This window comes from Misgurnus anguillicaudatus, chromosome 20 (assembly GCF_027580225.2).
Source record: "Misgurnus anguillicaudatus chromosome 20, ASM2758022v2, whole genome shotgun sequence".
NCBI classification, from domain to species: Eukaryota; Metazoa; Chordata; class Actinopteri; order Cypriniformes; family Cobitidae; genus Misgurnus; species Misgurnus anguillicaudatus.
In genome coordinates, this window is record NC_073356.2 from 12,981,447 (window position 1) to 12,997,606 (window position 16,160).

Here is a 16,160-nt window from a genome sequence, read left to right on the forward strand (position 1 = left end):
TTTTAATAAATGATAATAAGCACACAGCAACCATTGACTCCCATAGTAGGAAAAACAAATATAATGGAATTCAATGGGTACCATTACTGTGTGCTTACCATCAGTTATCAAAATATCTTCTTTATTATTTATCACAATACTTTCATAATATTTGTATTCCTACTATGAAAGTCAATGGTTACGGCAGCTGTGTGCTTCCCCTTTATATTTCTGGTTACTTTGGCTTTTTCCTTTGTTTCCTTTTGCACTCTGGGGTTAGTACAGTATGTTAAAATTTACATGCTTGTTTTATTGGCAGACGCCAGACTGTAAACCGTAAACAACTCCCAACAAAAGCAATGAAGTCTCCTGGTCTCTTCTTATTTCCCCCCATGCCTGTCTTCCCTTCTGTTATAATATTTTTTTGTCTCCCATCTATCTGTGAATGTTTTCTACCCACCACACTTTTTCTTTCTTCACATCCATGCTCTTTTAATCTCATTTCTTCTCTGTCCGTCTCAGACACTGGATGATCTAGAGCAGAGGGTGAAGGAGGCCGGGATCGAGATCAGCGTCAGGCAGAGCTTCCTTACGGATCCCGCAGTCGCCGTCAAAAACCTCAAGGTGCTTTCGCTCATCTCATTTACGACCTTGCTGCCATGGCAATGAACAGGTGATTTCGTCTGTGCCGCGATAGAGGAATCGCATCAGAGCCTCCTGAAACATGAGCTGCATCCTTAATCACTGTCTTACCTTCGTATGTGAAAATCAGTAGTGTGTCTATATGCTTAGCATTTAAAAAGTAAACGAGATATCTGGATGAGATTTTTGAGTATATCTGTGACTTAAAAAAATCTCATAATCAAATCAAAGTTTCAAGGTTATGATTTCACAGATTCTAAAATCTTGAAGCAGACCTGTTCTTGACAGATTCATGTGAGATTCACCTTATCAAGATGTGCAAGCACACACATAATTATTGTGATTGGCTAGCTGTTGGCCTGTCCAATGACATCTGCAAAACCCCTGTATATTTCAAAGGAGTGGATTTTGTTATTCTGGAAAACCATTTTAATTGGAACATAGGTCAGATTATGCGCCTCTCCCATCCTGCACTCAGCAGTGCGATGGCTGGGACCCCGGCTGCCTGTTCAGCATTGCCCCGCCATGTGTGCCGCCCTAGTTTTGATGCTGAAGATTAATGGGGTACCACCACAGGAACCATGGTAACCTGGAATATAGCGCACCGCTGAGAAGGGAAAAAGAGCGCTGATTGGGCGACTTGTCCGAAATAAAATTGCATGCTGTGCTGTTCATAGTAGCACTCTTGAATACTGTAGGGAACTCCCTCCTGCATGCTAGTATACTTTCTTTGTAAACTGTTGCATTCATTTCTTTGGTCTAATTTCTTTCTCTCTCTCTTGTAGCGCCAGGATGCTCGGATCATCGTGGGTCTGTTCTACGAAACGGAAGCCAGGAAAGTGTTTTGCGAGGTCAGTGTCCAGACATGTAGCTACGAACGATTAATCTTTGTCAATGTTAAAAGGGAAACTTCATGTTCCTGTTCATTTTTCATTCTTGGATAAAGTCGTTCCCTAAACCTGACCTTTTTCCCAAAGGTCTATAAGGAGAAGCTGTATGGGAAAAAGTATGTGTGGTTTCTGATTGGCTGGTACGCCGACAACTGGTTCAAGATTAAAGATCCATCCATCAACTGCACCGTGGAGCAAATGACTGAAGCTGTGGAGGGGCACGTTACCACGGAGATTGTGATGCTCAATCCAGAAACGGTTCGAGGGGCCTCCAACCTGGTGAGTTCGCTGGGCTGATCTTTATTTTCTCTTTTCGTCTATTTATAAAAGTGACTTGTAAAGGAGAGGAGTGCTGTTTTGTTATTATGCAACTGGAATTACAATATGCAGGGCTCCAGACTAACTTTTTTCACTAGGAGCACAGTGGCCCCCAACTGAAAATTTTAGGGGCGCAACCAGAAAATTTAGGTGGCACACACTGTAAATCAACATGCTAAACAAATATTTACATTTCTACTAATTTCCACTGTATTATAAATACTTTAATGATAGATGCAGAAAGTACAATGTGCTGTTTCAAATTCAGTGTCACGTCACAAAAAAAGGTCAAATTTACGGGTTGCACATGTGCAACTGGATGTAAAATTCAGTGGCACACTCTCAAATTTAGGTGGCAAAATGCCACCATTTGGTGGCAGTCTGGAGCCCTGATATGTTATAATGTGGTGGTGGGGGGGGGGTCTGTAAAAGGTAAAAAAATCTTAAACTGTGTGGAAATAGGAGCCCCTCAATATGTCTCACCCAAATCTTTATTTTCAGTTAAATATACATTAACGCAAAAATGTGCGCATATACAGGCACTTTATTTGTCCCCATTTATTGTAAAATGTTATGGTCTGGGGCTGTGTTGACCTGGAAGACCTACTGTGATAAATGGAAACATGAATTCTGCTGTCTACCAAAAAACCCTAAATGAAAATGTCTGGCCATCTGTTTGTGACCTCAAGCTGAAGCAAATTTGGGTTCTGCAGCAGGATCCAAAACACACCAACAAGTCCACTTCTGAATGGCTGAAGAAAAAAACAATATAAAGACTTTGGAGTGACCTAGTCAAAGTGACCTGAATCCTATTAAGATGCTGTGGCATGACCTTAAAAAGGCTGTTTATGCTCGAAAACACGCCAATGTGGCTGAATTAAAAAATGTTTTTAATCAACACTGTAAGAAAGCCATTTATTCAGTGTAGTACTGAGTACGGATGTATTAGTTAAAGGTGCAGTGTGTACATTTTAGCGGCATCTAGTGGTGAGGTTGCGAATTGCAACCAATGGCGTAGTCCACTGCTAACCCCTTGCTTTTGAAACACATAGAGAAGCTACGGGAGCTGCCACCGGACAAACATGTCATCGTCGGAGACAACAAAATTGTCCGTTAAGGGCTTCTGTAGAAAAATGGCGACACAAAATGGCGACTTCCATGTAAGGGGACCCTCTTTGTATGTAGATAAAAAGGTCTCGTTCTAATGTAATAAACACATAACGGTTCATTATGAAAAGGTCTTTATACACCCCTCATAATATAGTTTTGTATATTATTTTGCATTTCTGTCAATAGATCCTTCTAAAAATTACACACGGCACCTTTAATGTATTGTAAATAACCGTTACACGCAGTGTTTGGTACATCTACTGGCATAATTACATCATAGTCATCAGCCATTAAAACCCCCGAAATTGTCCACCACTGTGTCCTGTGTGTCCCATATGCCGCACAGTTAGAATGACATCATGCATTAATTCGTGCCGCGTACACAAGCTTCGTTCTATTTATATTCCTAGCTTTGTTTTCCAGTTGGGAATAGCCCATAACCTATAGTTGTATCTTTAGCTGTCAACACGCTATTCTCAGATCTGAAAATCCAAACAGTCCCGCAGGGGTCCACCACTCGGCTCCAACTACTGTTCCCATGGGCGAGCTGAACAGACAGGTGTGAGCTCCAGAGGGGTGCTGTCTGGATCCCGCCCAGCTCCGGTGCTTAGAGCTGGGAATTGGCTGGGATGCATACATCCCTGCTGTTTTCCTGGATCCGGCACAATCCGGGCATGAATCCAGGCACCTATGCTTCTGACGTAAAAAGAAGTCATAGTGGACAGGCAAATGTGCAATAAGACAGCCATGCTAAATTGGCCTAGCATCACCATAATTTGCTCTCTTCGTTCTCGCCGTGCTTCACGTCCAGGATGTAATTTTAAAAAGAGAGCCCAAATGCTTCCTGACATTGTACTTTTCCCTACACACACAAACACACACTTCAAGCTACACACCTTTCTCCACTGTCTATTTGCATCAAGCAATCAGAGATACCCATCTGCAGCTTGGCTCATTTCCTAAAATGCACCTGTTTTAAATGAAGTTCGCCTCAGTTGTTAAAAGAAAGGAAATTGGTTGAAAATTATGCGGCACTGTGCTAAATGCACGCCAGCTCAATGACAATACTAAAATCCTCATGTCATTTCTTTGTTCATGAGTGAGTAGTTCAAAGAGGAATGTTGTAAAGTAAGTCAATGGTGATCATAGGTTTAAAAGATTTTTAAGGCAAGAGCAAATTTTAATATTTTATCACACACAGAAATATATAAGGAAAGGAATATATGTCATAAGGGTTAGACAATTACAGAATATTTCACTTTAAGGACATGAACCATAGAAATCTCCCGAGCGTGTGGGCGTCTGCAGGCAAAAAAGTTTATTTTTGTCTCTTTAGATCCTCGAACGTGTGAACTGAATTTTGCACGCCCGTGAGAAAAGTACATCAATGTAAATGATGCACTCCCGGTTTGAAGAGTACTTCTTGACCTTTATCGCTGACAGAAGTCTGACACATTTGTCAGCGCTTTCATGGTGGCGATGGAGTAAAGCTTATTAAATATTGAATGTTAATTCATCAAACATAATCCTCTTGACAGTGAGTGAACACACACATGTGCATGGCAGATGAGACCATATGTTCTCTCGTTTGATCCAGACCTCACAGGAGTTCCTAACCCAGCTGATGTCCAAGCTCGGTGGGAAAAATCCAGAGGAAACCGGCGGATTCCAGGAAGCCCCTTTGGCGTACGATGCGGTTTGGGCCCTTGCTCTGGCTCTCAATAAGACAGTGGGGCCCTTAAAGGCTAAGGGACGAAGGCTGGAAGACTTTAATTACAATAACAAGGACATTACGGCTGAGATCTACAGAGCCCTTAATACCAGCTCCTTCGAGGGAGTATCGGTGAGTGATGCTATTAAAGGATTAGTCCATTTTCTTTAAAAAAATCCAGATCATTTCTCACCATCATGTCATCCAAAATGTTGATGTCTTTTTTGTTCAGTCAAGAAGAAATTATGTTTTTGAGGAAAACATTCCAGGATTTTTCTCATTTTAATGGCCTTCAATGGACCCCAACACTTAACAGTTTTAATGCGGTTTAAAATTGCAGTTTCAAAGGACTCTAAATGATCTCAAATGAGTCATAAGGGTCTTATCTAGCGAAACGATTGTCATTTTTGACAAGAAAAATAAAAAATATGCACTTTTAATCCACAACTTCTCGTCTATCTCCGGTGACGCGCCAGCGCGACCTCACGTAATTGTGTAATGCCGTGGAAAGGTCACGTTACATTTATGAAACACACATTTGCGGACCATTTTAAACAATAAACTGACACAAAGACATTAATTAGTATCATTCCACATACAACAATGTTGGAACGGTCCTCTTTCTTCACACTTGAAACACTGGGGCGTAGTTTCGAAACGTCATCCGTGACCTCTTGACGTGATGACGTATTACGTGAGGTCGCGCTGGCTCGTCAAATGACTGGAGATATACGAGAAGTTATGGTTTAGAAGTGCATATTTTTTGTTGTTCTTGCCAGGGATGACGGTCGTTTCGCTGGATGGGACCTTTGTGCCTCGTTTGGGATCGTTTGGGGTCCTTTGAAACTGCAATTTTAAAGTTATATTTATTTGGCCATTTTTGGCTTTATTTAACAAGTGATAGCGGAGAGGACAGTAAAGTACAGGGAGAAGAGAGGGGTATGGGATCGGCAAATGACCACGAGCAGGGAATCGAACTCGGGTCGCCGAAAGTGCGAAAGCACCACATGTCGGAGCGCTGCCCACTACACCATCAGCTCCGACGAAACTGCAATTTTAAACTGAATTAAAACTGTTAAGTGTTGGGGTCCATTAAAGTCCAAGAAAATCCTGGAATGTTTTCCTCAAAAAACATAATTTCTTCTCGACTAAACAAAGAAAGACATCAACATTTTGGATGACATGGTGGTGAGTAAATTATCTGGATTATAATCCTTTACTTATTATAGGTCGATCTCTATTACAATCAAAGCATTTCTAAGAGATGGAGGGATAACATGAATATTGAAGACGTAAAAAATTTGCGGATGTGTTTATATTCATGGCACAGATGTGTGAGAAATGTTTTTGTTTTCTCAGGGTCATGTAGTGTTTGACGCACAGGGCTCCAGAATGGCTTGGACACTCATTGAACAACTGCAAGGTGAGCAAACTGTAAACATTTACTCGTCCTGAAAACGGCGGTACAGATGTAATAAAGGGTAAATGGGAGCGAGTGTGAACAGCAGGTGTGATCTGTATGCATTGCTGCTTCTACTCAGTTTCAAAATGATGAACAACTCGGTGCTCTCGCTCCAGCTGGAAAATAGCGCAGGTGCCGGGTAAATCCCTCCGCTGTTTCTCCTGCATTCAAACTCTCAAGAACTGTAATCATTTTGCCACTCACCGAACACTGCGTTTGATTTTTTTTAGCTCAATATCTTCCCCCAGCTCTGTTCTTTTGAAGAAGGTAAAATATTACAGGTACATTAAAACTTAATACAATTTGATGAATATTTCATTAGATGTAGAGGTTTTAGAAAATCCAATATTTTTTAGATTAGTACTACCAAGATTGTAAACTCAAATCAGGTTGCAAAAGTATAAGAAACCTGAAATAATGAACATCTCTTGAAAAGGTGAATGGGTGTTTGCCGGGCTATAGCGAAGATTTAAACCTTGTAAAGCAGCTTTTTATTTCATATGACTCCCAACATCACCAAATGTTCTTTTAACATATTTGTGAAAACTACCATTGATTTCTTCAGACAAAAAAAATTTGTTTCACCGTGAGCAAGAATGAAATGTTTTAAGATGCTTGCCTACAGCAGTAAATAAGAAGCACATCTCCTAGCTTCAATACTTTGTGTTGCCCCCCACTGGCAGAAATCACTTCATGTTTATCTGTACCCTACGATGAGAAATGTTTGCCTTAGGAACACTTGAATTTATCATAATATTTAAATAAAGTCTCCCTGTAGTCAAAAATTTTATCTGTTACAACTTATCCAGCATCATAATAGCATATGAAGAGTTTGGTCCAAAACGCAATAAATCCATTTTGACTAATTTAGGTAAAAATGTGTTTTCTATACCAAGAAAGTGACAAGATGAAAACCACTATTTTCTGTTACAAACTTTCACATAGCATCTTTAGGTTATAATAGCATTAAAATTCAAATCCATAATTTGATTTTCAAAGATTTATTATAAAAAAGTGCCTCTCACGTAAATTATTAGCTGTTGATGGCTTACGTTTCTTCCCCGCCACAGAAAACCACCATAGGTTTATCAATGCCATCAAAAGTATTATTTTTGTTTGTTTGTTGATCACGAAGTATAAAGTAGATGAGGAAAACTATGATTCTTTGTGTATTCAACGCGCCGCCATTATTGTTTACAATGCATGGAATGGTGCGCTGTGATTTGTTGAGCGGATTTATTGCATTCTGCAGAGAAGGAGGACTGCCGTTTGTCGTGGCTTGAAAAAAAGGGAGAAGAGATGACAGAATAACATGGCGGATATCGAATTTAGCCTAGAATGAAGAATTTACTTTTTAATACTGACCTGATACAATACTGATTTTGGCGGTAACTCGTTTTTTTATGCTGTTTATCGCGTTTTGGAACCAAACTCTTCATATATAAAAGTTTTACCTGTCACAGTACTTCATCAGACCTGCAAACTTGTCACTTTTCGGCGACAATCACCGTTTTCTTGGTCAATTGGGTCATTCACGTGAATCGCGTAGAACCGGATAGTTTTTTTTTTTTTGAGGTGGGGGGGGGTCGGGAGGCTGCCCTTTATCTGAATGCCATGCGGGCTAGAATTGCCAAACATTATTGGATAATTCTTATAATTGACACTTCTCTGGGCCAATCGGAATCTTGGCATTTGCTTTTCTCTGGGCCAATCGGAATCTTGGCACTTCCTTCAGAATCTTGAAGACAGCGCGCGAGCGCGGTCCTTTGGATGAGAGACACACCTGGCTACCACACGAGTCTGATGGACACTTTTAACGTGAAGGAGCCATCTTATTCAAGGTAAGTCAACTTTTTTGGACCAAAAACAACAACTACTTGTTTGCTTGATTTAAATTAGCGTTAGCTACCGCTTATATTGTACTTTTAGGAACGAGTCTACGCCGAGTAATGCACAAACGTAGACCTTGCATAAAGTTTGCCTATGCTTCGAGCAAAATGACTAATGTTAGCTAACTTAGCAGGACGATTGTTAGCTAGGCTTATCGTTACCCGGGTGCTCTGCCCTGAGTTCAAAGATATACGGCTACTACTCGAATTCTGAGCTAACGTTACCCTGAATAACTTCATTACGGTGGCTGGCGTGCGCGCTTGCGCAGGCAGTCATTCGTGATGTGGGTAAATGTTTACACAATAGCTGATGCGAGAGTAATGTTAAAGGAAAACCCACCGTTTTTCAATATTTTACTATGTTCTTACCTCAACTTAAACTAATTAATACATACCTATCTTTTTTAAATGCATGCACTTAATCTTTGTACATCGCATTGTGAATGTGTTAGGATTTAGCCTAGCCCCGTTCATTCCTGGTGGCTGTATACCTGGTAAACAGTAATTTTTAACAACAGGGCTGTTTAGACAAAACAATCTGGCGAGCGTGTTGTCCTAGGCTGATACACCAACAGCAAATTTCTGTATAATAAAGGGCTACATTTTGCATTAAAGTCTGTCAATGAAATCTTTACATTGTGTTGTAAGTTGAATTTACATTATGAACACTAGCACTTTGAGATCGTTTATTCAATGTAAGGAGCCCTACATATAAAATGCATTATTATAATAATTATTGAACAGAAATGTATGTTGATATTCACTGCATATCAGCCATACAGTATGGAGACACGTTGTTTTATCATATTAGTCCTATGTATGATAGTTTGCAAGGTTATATTTTAATGATTTTAATTTACTTTCAGGCAATGGTTCTGGGCACTTTGGTGGAGCACTCACTGCCATTCACAATGGCCCGTCATCGTCATCCTTGCACAGATGCCGGCTGAGGACAAAGTGGCTCTGTCGCACGAACATCGGCAAAATATATATATATTTTTTTTATTTATTTCTGTCTGTCTCCTGTTATTTTTTATTTCAGTGTCATGCTTCACAACACTTCCAGGCGTTTCCGTGAGTTGTAAATAAAAACATTTGTAAAATATTAAATTTGTCATTCTCCTTAAAGGGCGTTTTGCAGGTAAAATTTTTCAACGGATTTGTGCAATTTGCTTGTTGATAATAAACATTTAAACTGTTATCCATTGTATTTTATGTTGTTGGGTATCACAAAACCCGAAAAAGTATAAAAAAGTACAGCAATTTGCAATGATTCTCCTTTCCCTCACAACGCACTGTATGACGTCACGCTGGGGAGAGAATTGACCAAAGCCGCCTTGAGAGCATTGAGAATGACTATAGAAAGACGAGTAAAGTACAGTTCTGATAGCGCAGATAATAGATAAATACATACATACATACATACATACATACATACATACATAGATAGATACATAGATAGATAGATAAGATAGATAGACAGACAGACAGACAGACAGATGGATAGGCTAGTATAGAGAGATAGGCAGACAGCCAGATAGCATAAGGTTAGCATATCTTCGTGTAGAAAGTAAACAAACAATTAACATACTCGTGCATGCTGGCTTGAGGGGGTCCATGATCCTGCCTGAAATGGGTGTAACTTTATGCGATCTTCAGCACAAACGGTTTTGGCAGCATGTCTCTAATCCTGGAAGGTGAGTGAAGCACGTCACGTCTGTTCGCTGGGACCAGCGACCCAAACGCACTCACTTTCTTACAGCAAGTAACGGAATGGCAATCGAGAGAGTCGGGACTTTCCCGGGCCGATCTGATAATAGTTATACATTTCGAGTTATATTAGCAACACCGTCTGGCGGCGTGATGTGCGGCCGGTTCCCGCAGCCCGCTGGTCAAACTGTGCAGGCAGCCTCTCTGCTCAATAAAGTATATAAAAGTGCTCAACCTGTTCGGCAGGTCCAAACATGTACAGGATTTATAAAAATACGGTGATCAATGAGCGGTTCCTCCTCAAATGGCTTAGCCTGTCGTGATGTAAAAAGCCGCCGAACGCCTGTTTATTACAGTATGTATGCGGTCGGATCCGAGTGTGCTGCAGCTGCTGACTGCTGCTGCATAAAATGATCGTGTGATTCGTTATAACCGCATAAACAATATCACAAAGCATCCTTTTATTTCACAAAACAATATATTTCAGATATTATTTGATAGACTAGTAAGTGTGGATTAAGGATGTTTAAAAATCTCTAGCCTGGTGGTCAGGACATGAATGGATCAAATCAGCAGATTTGCGAAGTTTTATTTATCTCCACATATATCATAAATAATAATTAGCAAGGTAACTTTGCAGTATAACACATTATATATTTCCTACGATGTATATATGATTTCCAAATTATATACGTAAGTATTAAACAGCAATAAATGTCTCATCTATCTCTATGGCTCTGGCTGAGTCTGTCTCCACTTCTCCCCAACGTGACGTCATCACAGAATTGCGTTAAAAAACCGTTAGTACCAAAAACGTAAAAAAAGTGGTCTTTAAGACCATTTTTGAGACATTTTAAAAATTATACACATATCTTGAGTGATTTATGTACCCATTAATCGACAGTGGTGGTTAACCTGCAACATACACTTTAAGCTTCAAGGATGTTTGAACATTGATTTTTGATTAAAGTATGGTGATTTTTGTTAAGTCACGTCCAGAATCATATTCAAATCACACAAAAAATAGAGCTGGGGTAACCGCCCCAAAAGTACACCCCCCAACCCCCCATCCCCCCCCCCCCCCCCCCCCCCGCTTGACACTGTCACCTTTTTTTCTCTGAGGAGTTTGCAGGTCTGCTTCATGCTTTAAAACAGCTTAAATTTAACTCTACACCCTTGCCTCATTTAGTATACATAGATCTATGTATATGCAAATTAGTCCCCGCCTTCACTTTTTCGCACCACCTCGGACCATAGATATAAATCTAAATAGATTCTGCAGTTTCAGGCACATACACAGAAAAAAATTATTCATTGAATTTAATAATTTTTTTTTAAATAAATTGATTGCAACCACTTACCTTAAAAAAATTGATTAAATGCAATAAAAAAAACTTTCAGTGTAACAGCCAAGTTCTGTTTCATACAATGCATACGTGAATGATTGGTTATATGTTTGAGACGTTGGAAACGTCAGCGCTGCTTTCATTTATCATAGAGAAGATTTTGCGAATGCACGGGACGCAGTCTGAGCGCATACACAGTTCGGGAAAGATTAAACAATTGCATGGAAGTGATTGAAGAGATTTAAATTGTGTGCACACTCACTGGAGCAAGAGCGGAGAGAAATTCATAGCGCATACCTGAATGCACACGTCCCAGTTTTGTCCGAGGAAACCCGCGAGCAAAGAGGTTTGCACATAATTAATGTACAGTAGGATACTTTGTGCAACAATAATGCCCTTTCGACATTTGTCATTAAACATCTTAACAGCCTTGAAGTCTTAAATCACTTTTAATAGAAACCATGATCAAGCTTATAAAATACAATCTGCATAATCAGACAGTAAAATTCATGTACATGTCTTGACACTATTTACTGGTGTTGTTCATAAATATTTAAAGTGTTTGTTGAGGGTTTTTGTGTTTATTATTTTAGTTAATACACCCCAGCGCCACTTTTAATATATTTATTAGAAGTTAATCTATTTATGCCTTACTAGCATGTTTTCCATGCAGCTAATAAATGTAGTCTTAATTTGGGTGGTCATCTGCATTTGAAAAGGTTTAAAATCTAATCTAGCTAAATCAAGTAAATCTACTTTTAATTAAAGTCATTTTTAGGATGCCAAAGTCAAGTTGAATTATATAAAATGTATTTTACTATCATTAAAATTGTGGCCAGTGAAAATGCTGAGTGGCTAGTAGCTTTGGAAATTAACTAGCCACTTTGGCTGGTGAGCAAAAAAGTTAATGTCAAGCCCTGCAACCAATGTATCGTGAAGCATATCGTATCGCAAAATCGTTGCCAATACACAACCCTATTTAATGAGTTGGCTAATATGTATGAACTGAGTTATTAGAAATTTTACGAATATCATGAAAACAATAATAAAATCCCTCACTAACCCCAACATCAAAGATGCGTACGCAAATCGTAGAAAAAAACTTACGAATGTGGTTTTATAAAGTAATATGAATTAGCCACCTCCTAAAATACATACAAATTGCCATGAGATTTCGTTGGATGTTTCAAATATCATTTTTAAGTTTAATCAACTATAATGTACAAGTCATTTCAACTATCTTTGACAAGTGATGAGCAACTCATCACTGGTCAATTCAGTTAATTAGCGCTTGTTTGCCGTTTCTACGATCACAAATGCAGAAATGGTTTTGTGCAAAAATATCGATACAGCTAACTATCGTGATAAATTTTCCCACGATAGTATATCGATATTTCAATCTCAACTATCAGTATTTAAAAAAAAAAAAGAAAAAGAAATCCTTCTGTGTGCGTCAAACAACCTGCTGTAGTTGTCGCTGTCCAGTTGTCTGTCGTATTCGGCCAATGTCTCAGAAGTTAGCGGGAGTGAGAAAATGGCAGAAAATTCAAAGCCGACTTGTGGAAGCACTTTGGCTTAAAAAAAGTGAAAAAAAATGTCAGCTCTATTTTTTACATTTTTAATAAAAAAAGAAGAAAAGTATTGCAATGTATCCCAACATGCAACGTTTTGTATTGTATCATGATAATGACACATGTATCGTGATACGTATCGTACCGTGAGTCCCTTGCCAATACCCAGCCCTAGTTTTAAACATGGTAAGGAGCGGCACATTTCCATTAACGTAATTGAGATATTTGGCCAATCACTGGATAGCTGGCCAATCGGTTTACACCGCGTTTTCTCAGAACGATGAGCTTTGTACAAAATAACCTGTTAAACCACATTGTATTACATCAAATACACAAAGTAATGTGCTTTTTAGCCATGAAATATAGGCCCTTTAAAAACAATGCAGTATATTTTGCTTTAGCATGTCAAACCCTCATTCAACACATGGTATGGCCCAAAAAGAGATGCAATTTCACCATACAGTATTGTATATGGTTTTTCCACATACCACCTGTCCTCCAAACCATTTTTGTGAGGTCTTAAATTTCATTTTGCTAATCGATAACCAATGTGGTTTAGCCTGCTTTGTCTATATGACTTTAGCTTTTTGACAGATGGTCTCATATGGTCTGGTCCTTCGGTATAATGTGGACTTCATGTTTTACCCTGTGATGCCAAGCTGACAGGCCCTAAGGCAGAGAGCAGCCTCATACCTGCACTCTTTACACTTGCTACGAGGGTTTATTACAGCATTGTGGCCAAACATCTCTGTATTTGCCTTATATATCCGGAACATACTGATGATTCATAAATGATCCATGTATTATAAATTAAAAATTAAATTGATCATTTGCATAAGTAAAAGGCTTTTGAATATGCGCAAGACCTCCTACTTAGGATTTTGGAAATTGTTGTGTGATGTGCATTCACGTGATCTTGTTTAAAAAATAAATGCATTAGGTGTAAGTCACTCTATCTCGATATTATCATTCTCATGCAAGCACAAGGAATGATGATAAATATATTTTCATACCTCAAGATGTAGACATGCTACTTGAAACACAGCCGAATGAATAATATTTGCTGCCAAAACAGTACAGAAAACGTGTTTGAGATACAATTTGCAGTCAACATCCACAATTAAAAATTGATTACAATCAATACCACTTTGTATCCATCATTTTTAACCCCCACACACCCAGTTCTCCCCAACCCCGTCTCCTATTTATTGACATTGCGGGTTTAGTGTCTGTCTGTGATCATGTCATTAATACAATAATTATGACATGGTTTGAAGGAAACTTAAAATAACTTTTATGAGACTGTGCCAATTGCCAATGTATAGATGTGGCAGCCCGTATAAAATGGATGTTATGAAAGGTTCCCAGGAGCACAGTGACCTCCATTACTGTTCAATAAAAAGAGTTTGGCACAGCTATGAGTTTTCATGACTACGGCAGTTTGGCCATATTGGTTTTTTGGGGATGTACGATAAAGGTCAGGCAGGTTAACAAGAATCCAAGGTCGCTCTAAGAGATATTTACAGTATAATTCCTTTGAAACGATTGGATAAACAATCTTTGCAGCACATTGGCAATACCGTCAGACTGAGAGACTTTTATTTTTACCAGGAGAATACGTTTAGACAGCATCATGCGCAAGGAAAAGCATTTATTTACATATAGGATAGCCACACATTTTGCACTTCTTTGGACTGGTGCCCGGCTTTTCGACAGGGTCATCTCTTCCCTCGTTTCCTTGTTAACCTCTGAGCGTGACGAAGGCATTGTGGCCGCAACCCCGGCTGTCACGCGCAGATTGGATCCTTTTCTTTCCTGTTGTTTGTTTTCTTTTTTTGTATTGGCATCGTTTCAGAAGCTGTCTTTGTGATCGGTGCGCTTGTGTTCCCCTGTTTAATCTGTCATGCCGCTTTGTGCCTCCGTCGGTGCCCAGATCCTACGTCAGTACCTTTCTGTTTAATAAACAACAGAATGGGATTGTTACATTTGGGTGCTTACATGTGATTGCCAAAGTTTTGCTATACACTTGCTGTTGGTTTTGAACTGTTTTTGTTGTTTTTGCGAGGACACATGGTGAGCCCCATAAATGTGAGCTGTGTGCCCTTTATTCCCCCATTTGAACATTTTGATCTTTTTTTTTTTTTCAAAAAATGGTCCCAAGCTGTCACGGGGGTGGTACCCTTTAAAGGGGACATTTCACAAGACTTTTTAAGATGTAAAATAAATCTTTGGTGTCCCCAGAGTACGTATGTAAGTTTAAGCTCAAAATATCATAATTATAGCATGTTAAAATTGCCACTTTGTAGGTGTGAGCAAAAATGTGCCGTTTTTGGGTGTGTCCTTTTAAATGCAAATGAGTTGATGTCTGCACTAAATGGCAGTGCCGTGGTTAGATAGTGCAGATTAAGGGGCGGTAATATTACAATTAGATCCCCTTCTGACATCACAAGGGAAGCCAAATTTTAATGACCTATGCTTGCAGAGAATGGTTTACCAAAACTAAGTTACTGGGTTGATCTTTTTCACATTTTCTAGGTTGATAGAAGCACTGGGGACCCAATTATAGCACTTAAACATGGAAAAAGTCAGATTTTCATGATATGTCCCCTTTAAAAATATCCTCATATTGTGCCATTTAGGAACAGATATTTGCAATTGACAACAATATGTACCTTTGAGGTACTAATATGCACTTTTTTGTGCCAGTATGTACCTCTTGAAGTACTAATATGAACTCTTTAGGTGCAAAGATGTACTTTTTTAAAAGGGTACTGTCCCATTTTTTGTTTTTACAGTGTATATGTGAGCCCAGGGGCTTCATGAACCAATTTGTTTTAAGGAGGCACAGTGTGCACAACTCACAGAAATTGGTGCATAAAAAATACAAATACAGTACTGTGCAAATTCTTAGGCCAGTGTTTTTCAAACTGGGGGCCGCAAGATGGTGCCAGGGGGGCCCCAGTTTTATGACATTTTATGAAATACATTAATTTATCATGATTCCTGTTTAATTAAACCTAAACAAATAAGGCTACTAACCAAAAGCACTACTTTTTTGTATAATTTAATTTTTTTTTTAATTAAAATGTTGAGTTTTAGAACAGTTTTTGTCACAAATTTTCTTTGGGGGGCCAATTTGTTTAGTATAATTGTTCCTCAGTCTCTTTAATGGAATACAACTAGAAAATACAGGAAATGTGCATATAGTATTAAAACTGTATAAAAATGTAAACTGATGTCAAATTTTTAGGGTAAATTCCCATTTCACTTGAGAAATAGCAGGAAACTGCAGGATCTCTTAAACCTAAATAAAATTAAATCCTAATTCAAGATGTGTTTAGTGCCCAGAGAGGTCACACAAAATACTGACAATGCCTAAAGATTTTTTTTTACATATTTCCTGTATTTTCTGTTTGTATCTTAATAAAATAGATTGAAAAATAAATATAGATGGACATTAAAACTTCTAAAACTACAAGTCTGGTGGTGGTGGCCTAAGACTTTTGCACAATACTGTATATATAAAATAGAG

The 16,160-nt window shown here is 38.8% G+C and overlaps 1 protein-coding gene across 2 annotated transcripts in view; it reads left to right on the plus strand.

Annotated features, from left to right (window-relative positions):
* gabbr1b (gamma-aminobutyric acid (GABA) B receptor, 1b) overlaps positions 1 to 16,160 on the plus strand; it is a 160,340-nt gene that overhangs the window by 98,654 nt on the left and 45,526 nt on the right. For both annotated transcript variants that reach the window (XM_055219081.2, XM_055219082.2), the window contains 5 exons: positions 502 to 603; positions 1,407 to 1,472; positions 1,599 to 1,790; positions 4,537 to 4,782; positions 6,010 to 6,073. In XM_055219081.2, the coding sequence (XP_055075056.1) occupies positions 502 to 603; positions 1,407 to 1,472; positions 1,599 to 1,790; positions 4,537 to 4,782; positions 6,010 to 6,073 (670 nt within the window). The remainder of the gene's footprint in view (positions 1 to 501; positions 604 to 1,406; positions 1,473 to 1,598; positions 1,791 to 4,536; positions 4,783 to 6,009; positions 6,074 to 16,160) is intronic.